The sequence below is a fragment of the Melozone crissalis genome, unplaced genomic scaffold (assembly GCF_028551555.1).
Source record: "Melozone crissalis strain CALT ecotype California unplaced genomic scaffold, PUWL_Pcris_2 ptg000016l_1, whole genome shotgun sequence".
Classification (NCBI taxonomy): domain Eukaryota; kingdom Metazoa; phylum Chordata; class Aves; order Passeriformes; family Passerellidae; genus Melozone; species Melozone crissalis.
Window position 1 is genome coordinate 23,190,514 of NW_026535794.1, and position 9,238 is coordinate 23,199,751.

The 9,238-nt window shown below is 42.8% G+C and overlaps 1 protein-coding gene across 1 annotated transcript; it reads left to right on the forward strand.

The window, feature by feature from the left end:
• Nucleotides 1–452: 452 nt before the first annotated feature.
• CLDN12 (claudin 12) lies at nt 453–5,887 on the forward strand. The gene is made up of 3 exons (XM_054273960.1): nt 453–488; nt 2,768–2,834; nt 4,940–5,887. Exon 3 carries the CDS (start codon nt 4,962–4,964, stop codon nt 5,697–5,699), a length of 738 nt encoding a protein of 245 aa, XP_054129935.1. The 5' UTR covers nt 453–488; nt 2,768–2,834; nt 4,940–4,961; the 3' UTR covers nt 5,700–5,887.
• The last annotated feature ends 3,351 nt before the right edge of the window (nt 5,888–9,238 follow it).

The following is a 9,238-nucleotide window of genomic DNA, read 5'->3' on the forward strand; positions in this document are numbered from 1 at the left end:
TATAACCTCCTTTCAGGGGGTTGTACAGCGATATCATCACCCCGAGCCCCCTTTCCTGCAGGCTGTTTTATAGCTGAAAGAAGCATTTTGTTTTTTCCAGACTTTCCGGTCTTAATGAGTGAGGTTAAGGGGGTAGTGGGGGTGTGTTTGGCCTGAGAGGCAGCATGGTTTACTGGAGCTGTCCGCCGTGGGCCGCAGCTGCCTGCCGCAGTCGGGTTCCTCGGACCTGGAGTCAGCTGCCGTATCGCAGGGACGTGTGTTAGAGCACCGGCGTTTCCAGCCCGGGCTGGCGGAGAGCGGAGAGCGCCGAGCGGGCGGGCCCGGCAGGGCGGCCGGGAGCCGAGCTGGGCCGGGCCGAGAGCCGAGCCCGCACTGCGCCGGCGCCGCCGCCCCGCCCCACAAGGCCCCGCGCGGCCGTGGCCTACCCTCAGCGCGGCGGCTCCGCGGCCGGAGCGGCGGCCATGGCGCCTCCTGAGCGCGGCGGCAAGGTGAGCGGGCTCGGGGAGCGGGCTCGGGGAGCGGGCTCGGGGAGCGGGCTCGGGGAGGGGCACGGCCCCGGCACGGCCAGCCCGGGCCCTGCGGCGCTTCCCGGCTCCCCCGCGAGTCCGGGGTCGCTGTCGCGGGCGGGGATCGGCGGCGCTCCCCGGGGGAACGCTATGTGTTCTCTCCGTGCGTCACCTGCTCTTTCCGATTCAGTCGGTAAAATAATTACCCCTGCTCCAAGTTTTTCTTGGAAGTCCTAATTTTTTAGCTAGGATCGTTAATTCTAACCCGGTACATCTATATTTAATTTTAAAAGGAGTTTTGTACAACGTGGAACTGCATGATTGATTCCCAGAATCAAAGAGTGGTGGCAGTGGTTCTGAGCCAGTCCCTTGAAACTGGCGAGCTTTAGGCCTCCGGTTCTGGTGGCCAGTTAGCCAAAAGTCGTGAAAAATTTTGAACTGCTCATGCTGTTGTGGATAGTCAGGCAGTGGTTTGTGTTGATGAATTATACTGTGACTTCTCTCCTACAGGGCTTTACAAAACAGTGATGCTTCTCAAGGCCATGCAAAGGAACAGAGCTGGTTTTACTAAATTCTGAATTATGTCTATAGTAAATGTCCTTCTGTTGTCTTTTTTCCCCATTTTTTTTTTCTTGTGGGTCTTTAATTACTTACCAGTTTTTAACCAGTTTCAGCCAGCATCTCTTTACAGCAACATGGATCTTTAGAATAGGGGGTAAAATCTGTCCCTGTTAAGGGGTGCTGTTAGGAATGGTGGCTTCTGTGGCTCAGATAGAAGAGCCTTCCACAGTACAGCTTTAAAATCCTTGGGATGGAAGAAGCTGAAGCCAAGAATCTAAGGCAAGGCAGGGTTTTATCCGGCCAAAGTGTGTTTTCTTCCCTTGGACAACTAGCTGACAAGTGATTGAGATCCCTAGTTGTTCAACACCACTAGGGTTAGACAGTAAAATCAGATGGACTAAAGAGAGGAAGAGAAAACCAAAAGAAACTCCATTTCTGCAAAAATGAGTTGGGTATTGGGGAATATTCCATAGTTGCTCTGAATCTGTTTATTACAACACAAGTTTCATCATTTAATGGGAGGGACTCCGGGGCTGGGCACAGCTCCCTCTGACAGCTTTGTTTGCCTGCACTAATTTCCTACTTAATTATGTTGTTGTGGTTGTTCATGGGTGTGAACCTGCAGAGGGAGGTCTGTGTGTTTATCTTGGCTTCAGCTGCAAAGTGCACAGAAAGCTTGAAAATTCATCAGTAATGTTGGTGAACAAAAGCTGCTGCTCCAGGCTGTGTGACTGCAGTTGTGTCTTATGTGCAATAGCATTCTTATTAATGAGCTTCCAAATCTGAAACCCTCTTTCTCATTCAATGAAAAAATCAGGGTTCATGGCTGTGTTGTAAAGTCTTTTTCTTGCCTAGATAGTTTGATAGAAGGATTTCTTTGATGTTTTTGTAGGTGATGGAGCCTATTCATATATGAATTTTATAATATTTCAGGGTTTGATATGGGTAGTTTAGAATAAACTCCTCCTTTGCACATGTTAGCCCAACAAATTCGGCTGTAGGTCGTAACTTTTAACAGTTGCACACTGACATACTTGGAGGTCTGATGCTGTCCAGTAGTAAAGTGATTTACCTGTTATGACTGGCAGATTTGATCTTGGGACTTAGATGTGGGGGTAGAAAATCCACAAGAGGATCTTTTCCTCTGGAAAAGCTGGACAGCCATTGAAAAGGCATTACCAGTGTTTCCTGGTTTTCTCCAGTTTCCTTGAAACCTTTGTGTAGAAGGCAGGAAGGAATAAAGACCCACAAGATATATAAACAATTTAGAGTTTGTCCTTTGTTTTCTGACATTAAATAATCATTGCACCCTTTCGTCACTGCTGGTTAAGTACAGCCTGGAACCTAGCATCTACAGTAATCATTCTGTATGACTTCTTATGTTTTTTTTGCTAAAAACATAAAATTCAGGATGCAAACTCTGAGTCTTGGAGCACCCATGAGAGAAGCAGTTTTTTTGCACCTTTGTCTTTTGAGATGAATAGATAGAGAACAAGCTCTGGAGAAAAAAAAATTGAAGAAAGAAAACAAAAGTAGCTTGAGTTGTGTTTTTTAAATAAGATCAAATTGTAGAAGGTGATGGAATTGGCCTAATGCAAACATAACTGATATTCCTAATTCCTGAATTGCAATGTAAATGCTGTTGCTGAAATTGCATGAAACAAATGTGATGTTGACTCTTTCTTTGTTCTGTTTCTTAGATGCAGTGACACCTTTTTCCTGATTACAGAAGTTGCTCAAGTTTTTGTTGATTTGAGGACACTGCTGGTAAGTGCACTGAAGCCATCTAATTAAGACAACACCTGTTTTGTTACTGTCTTCATCAGGGACCTGAAGCAATAATTACAATCATCCAGCCAGCAATATTTGCAAGATGGGATAGGTCTCCCCTGATGGAAGGGATGGTGGTTAACATGCCTATTTGCTGTAATCTACTACTGCAAATGAATTTTCAGAAACAGCAGGTTTCTGAAAATGGTCAGTCATGTGTTTATTCCAGCTGGTTCACATATAGCTCTATCTTGGAGTATGCCCTGTGTGCATGGAAGTTTTATCCAGGTGAAGGCAAGCTCTTTATATAGGAGCAAAAGCATCAAGCTTGGGGAGAGCAAAATTTGATGTAATATTAGATTTAGCCCTGAAGTTCATTTGTTATAGTTCCATTTTCTTGCAAGTTGATTGTTTTGACCTTACTGAAGCTAGAGTTAGGCATCATATTAAAATAATCATAATGGAAATACTTCTCTGGTCCCCCTGCCCAGGGGCTCTCCTGTTAGTGACCTGCCATCTGAAAAGTTTACTGCCATGGGAAGAGAAGCTTGCCCATGCTCAGCTATCCTTAGCAGCAATACAATGCTGTACTTTTGACAAATAAGGGAGTTTTTAGGATAAATGTGGTTGTTGTTATTTCTTTCCAGAGTGCTTCTTTGGAATCTAGGCTGTGATCAGCACTTAAATGAAAGTGTCCACATTCCAGTGCAGTTCTTCAGGGTTAGATGGCATAAAATAATTGCCTAATGGTTTCTTAGGAAACAAATTGAACTTCATTTATTTGTCTATAAATCAATAGAATGCTGGCTAGCTGTATGGCTTGATAATGCTTTTAGTGTTTTTCCAGTATACATGGGAATTCCTTTCCTGAAAACTGGAGCTCCCTGGTAATTGGATGTTTGCAGGTATAAAAGGAGAGTGAGGGATCAGATCTGGTTGCCTTTTTGTTTGCAGCCATGGCTGTAACCTTTCTGTGATACAGAAACTCAGTTACCTGTATATGCATTAAGCAGAACTTCTGGTACTTAAGGGATTGGTTTGTGACTTTGGACATTTGCTAGATATGCTCAGTGCAGCATAATAAACTGGAAGAAATTTCGGGAGGAATTTATAACTGAATGGCACTCAGTAAGAATTTGCAAAGTATCTCTTCATTTTTAGGTACTATAATTCTTAGTGTCCAGCTTCAAGTACACTCTGGGGTAAATGCTCAGTGCCTGTTATGTATTAGGCTTCTTTGAAATATCTTGATCATGCAGAGAAGGGATAACTGATAACTGGAATTGTCTTTTCTTTTTTTTTTTAAGTTTTTTTTTGTTTTGTAAAGGCCCATCATTGAAACTGTTTCTCAGCATCTCTATGGACAAGAGGCTATAGTAGGTATGCAGACAGTGGTAATATTGAAAAGGAAGCAGTATTAACACTTGCTGCAGAGTGAAAAATGTGAAAACTGAAAAGTCATCTGCTTTCTGTAATTGTGTGCTTGGACAGTTGATTCTGAAAGGCAGGAGTAGTGAGGCAGAACTGTGAGTTGCTGTTGAAAAATTCATAGTAAGTTACTCAGCAGAGCCTCCACCACTATCTCGCAGCTCTTGTCAACAGTTTGGCCTATATAAAATGTGTATAGCTGCCTACATAGGCATTCCCTGCCAGTTTAATGATGCAGGTTTTAAGCAACTCCCTTCTACTCATGCAGGGTTAAGCAACTCCCCTTTACTCATGCAGCAGTGTGGTAGGACTGAGCATGCACTCTGATACTGTATCTGGGCTAAAGACAGGAGCTGCCAGCTGAGGACAGGTGAACTTAAATCATGGCTGTGTAGACTCACACATTCAAACGTGCTTCTTTTTCACCTTGAACACAGCGACTTCAACAGTCTGTCAGCTGAGAAGTCATAGGTCTGTGAAATAACCTGACATTTCATTAAAGCATGAATTCAGTGGTTTTTAAGAGTGTTACCACTGTCTTGAGCATGTCAGACAAAGAAGGTGCCACAAAGTTAGTGCCTACTAGCTGTCATTTGAGTTTATTAAAATCAACAATCAACTGTAGTTAGTCCTGTGTCCATGGTTTTCGTTTATACTTTTCTTTCTAATCGCAGGAGACAACCTCTGTGGGCAAGTATGGGCTGCCGGGACGTTCATGCGGCGACCGTGCTGGCCTTCCTCAGTGGCACAGCCTCGGTAGCCGGGCTGCTTGCAGCAGTTCTGCTTCCAAACTGGAGGCAGATGAGACTGTACACGTACAACAAGAACGAGAGGAACGTGACGGTTTACACCGGACTCTGGATTAAGTGCGCGCGCTTCGATGGGAGCAGAGACTGTGTGATCTATGACCCGCAGTGGTACACGGCTGTGGATCAGCTGGATTTGCGTGTTCTTCAGTTTGCCCTTCCTCTGAGCATGTTCACTGCTGTCTCAGCTCTGTTCCTCTGCATGATTGGCATGTGTAACACGGCCTTTGTATCCACCGTGCCGAACGTCAAGCTGGCCAAGTGCCTGGTAAACAGCGCAGGCTGCCATCTCGTGGCCGGCCTCTTGTTCCTGCTTGCCTGTGCCATTTGTCTCATTCCGTCCATCTGGGTCATTTTTTATAACAATTATCTGAACAGGAAATACGAGCCCATCTTCAGCTTTGACATCTCTGTATTTATTGCCATTGCCAGTGCTGGCGGTCTGTTTTTCACTTCCATCATGCTGTTCCTGTGGTACTGTGCATGCAAAAGCCTCCCTTCTCCTTTCTGGCAGCCCCTGTATTCCCACGCCCCCAGCATGCACAGCTATGCCTCTCAGCCCTACTCCGCACGTTCTCGCCTCTCTGCCGTAGAAATCGACATTCCTGTTGTGACACATTCATCTTAAGGAGACAAAGCCTTGGAAGCCGAGTTCTTGTGCTCGTTCAAGCCATGAAAATTGTAGGCTTGATTCTCTGTGCTGCCCTGCACTGAGCATAATTCTTTGTAAGGTCAAGTTTCCCAAGGCACAAAGCCATGGAGGCCTGAGTTCAGCAAGTCTGTTGCTGTTCTGGTCTGTTTGTTACTTATTGACCACTTTTCTTGACCACCTTTCCTTTTTTTTTTCTTCTTATTTTTTTGACTCTGAGCTCACTACAGTCACAATTGCTGCTAATGCTAGATCAGTACACTAACAATTGTATGCATCCATCCTTTTGCTTGCTGATGTCAAAGGAGGTTTGGACATCTTTGAGATTTAATAAGCTATTTCTAGATTCCAATCTCATTGTATGACCTTGCACCCATGTATTGTCCAGATGCAGGCATTGGGTGTAGGGGATTCACTGAGTTTTTTGTTCATCCAGACCCACATATTGTAATATGTGATGTCTGAAAAGGGTGTTTGGCAGACTAATTCAGTTCTGTGCACTGTTCTTTGGTTTTTGCTGTACACACAAACAGATACCTGCTTTGGAACTTCTGTAACAGAATTAGTGCCAAATTGCCCTTTATTTTCAACGTAGCTGTCAGAAGGAATAAAACTGATTTAACTACGAATGTTGTTCTGTGCTCTAATAGCATTTTGTGAATTACTGGAGGCTAGAAATCTTTTGTGAATTTTATTTCTAGTCTGTTTTTTACTGAGTTAGCAAATTCACAAGATCTATTTTGTCATTAAAAGTAAAAACACTAGTATTTAAAAATTGTGATTAAAACCTTGGATGTTTTATTTGAAGGCCTTCTTAAAAACGGATTTTCAAGTATGATATAAAGTGTTCAGTTCTGGAGAGAAATGTCACTCCCTACAAGGAAGGTTAGGAAAATGATAAAGAATTATGAAGACTATGAAAGATCCTTTTGAAACACTGTGTACAAGCTATAACAATATCTCTCTGAAAAGGGAATTATAACCCTGGGGAGAGATTTTTTTTTAATCTAGATGTTTTTTAAAAGTGTATATACAAGGACCAATGAGCTTGTGTTTTTTTCATAGTTGATCTTTATGGTTGATGGACTTTTCATGCTGTAGCTTATTTCATTACTGATTAAGACTTAACCTTTTCAGCTTGGTTCTTTAACACCTTTCAAATTCAGCTATTTTAAAATCCAGTTACTTCCCCTGCTGCCACCTCATAAATGCAGAAAGTTCCCTGATCCTATTTTCCTTAAGATGCTATTTTGAGTAACTTTTGAGCTTCACTGTGTAGCTCGGCAAGGATGAAGAGGGATTCTAAATTCCCAACCTGGGATGTCTTTAAATCACTTTTTGCCTTCTAAAATACAGAGCAGGAGATGAGACCTAAGGATCCAAGCTCTTTAATATGGGCTTTGACATTACTTGCAAATTTCATGACAGTGAGTTATAGAGTGCTATAATTAAAGCAAGCATTTGATTCTCTCAGGTTTTGGTAAATTAAGATCTTATGTTTAAGATGTCACCCCAGTAAGGAAAGCTGTTTTGATTAGTGGCATTCTGGAGCTTAGTGGATATTTGCATTTCATTAACCCCAGAATAAATTTGGTTTTCTAAAAAAAAATCAAATCAATTTCTTTAATTCCAGTTCTGAAGATTCATCCAAGGTCCTGAAAACCATTTAGTTTCCTCCTCTAGGCGTTAGGAATAGAAACAAGTACTGTACTGGGCAAATCTTGGTCTGTTAAAATTTGTGAAATAACAGTATGCAAAGAAAGATCGTGTTTGAGCTGGCAGATCTCAGACTTCAGTGGACTGAGGGAGGAAGCTGATCTCTCTCATAACTCCCAGCATTGTCAGTAAAGTGCCAGGCCTTTAACACAGTGCTTGATTTAACAGCAGTCTTAAGGAATTAACACTGTAGACAATAAAGAGTATGTAAGAAGATATTCCTCTGAAGGCCTAAACATGATACTCTTTTAGGTTTACAGGGTGTGAGAGTATGAAGTATCTTTTTTAATGAGATCATGACTTGCATGGGATTAGAACATGTGTAATGACATGCAAGCCAAGTTTTTCTCTTCAAAACTGAACTTTGCTTTACTGTTCATCTGCTTGTCCAGCACTGTTGCTGGTTCAGCTGCCCATCTCCCTTAATGCCTTGTAAGGTCAAAGCAAAGGGGCCACTGGTGTGTGATTTAATGTCATCTTGCTTCTGCATCACTTCAGTGTCTTTCCTTCTTTGTGCCTTGCTTCAGTTATGTGTTGGCCAGTAAATGTTACAGTCAGCATCTGACACACTCTTTGAGCCTGAATTTGTGAAGTATTTTGATCATTTTTAAGAATTGATGAATGTGTCTCTTGGTGACTTAAAAAGGAGCTGAATTTTCAGCATCTCCAGAACAAGAATGACAGCCTGGCAAACTGTTGCTTTCTACAAGAATATAAGTTTAGCCAGTGTTGTTCTCTGTGCACTTTAATAGCAGATGCCTCTGACAGCTCTTTTGTATTCTGACTTTGATTTTTATGCACAGAACTTTTAATTAGTATTTGCTGCTGCCTAAGCTGGTAACTTGTTGGTTTGAAAATTGTGTCTTTCCAAAAGCCAGAGATGAATGAGTTCTGAAAAGTAGGGCTCCAGAAGATAATGGATTCCAGCATAGGTTTCAGTTAGCGAGCAGACTGTTGCATCATGTTCTATCCCTGAAGCATAGCTGGTTTTCTTTCATCAGTGCTGTTAATATGTTTCTGCTGAATCCTAAGTGAAATTACCTGGAAGTGCTGTGCTGTATTTCCTTTGTTACAGAAAGACATGGCCAACCTGTGACACTTGAGCTGAATGCCACTCCAACTTTTTTTTTTTTGCTAAGGTTGCCATCGTGCCCAGCACCAGGGCTGGGGAGTGACAGGCCTCCCTGGACTGGGAGGGAGCACATGTCCTGCAGGTATGCCTGCCAGGGAACAGCCTTTGGGGAGCAGTTAGCACCCCTGCCTCTGACCAGCTGCACCTTCCTGGGCACTGCTGTGTGCAGGACAAGCACTTGGGGTCTGAACAGAAAGATTTTCATTTGTACCTTGTGCAGTAAAGGTTGGGTGCTCTGGATTACAGGAACCTGTCTTTTTTCAAGTAGTTCCTGTCCAACTTCTTTAAATTGTGTTAAGTGTTGGTTCTTTTTATGTGAAACAGATGATATGTATTTTTAATAAAAGAGTCTCATACAGATGCAGTGTATTTTGATTAATTTTGTTGCAAACAGTAGCTACTAGAATATATAGAAAGACTTTACCTTTCAATATTGATCACCAGACTATTTCAGGTGACCACTATTGATCACCTTTGCAGGTTTAAAATGTGTATACTGCATTTTAGCTGCCTAATTTTATGACTCCTGCTTTGATGAAACAAAACAATTTTTTTAGGCATCACAAAGCCCCAAACCAGTCCTTCTGAAAAGGGAGGATAAGCCAAACTCCTGCCCTCCCATCTGCTGTGCGGGATGTGCTGTCAGCTGGAGAATATGCTGCCTCCTGAC

What these genes read in the sequence shown, in the direction of transcription:
- CLDN12 (XM_054273960.1), top strand. Translation starts at nt 4,962, where the DNA reads ATGGGCTGCCGGGACGTTCATGCGGCGACCGTGCTGGCCTTCCTCAGT.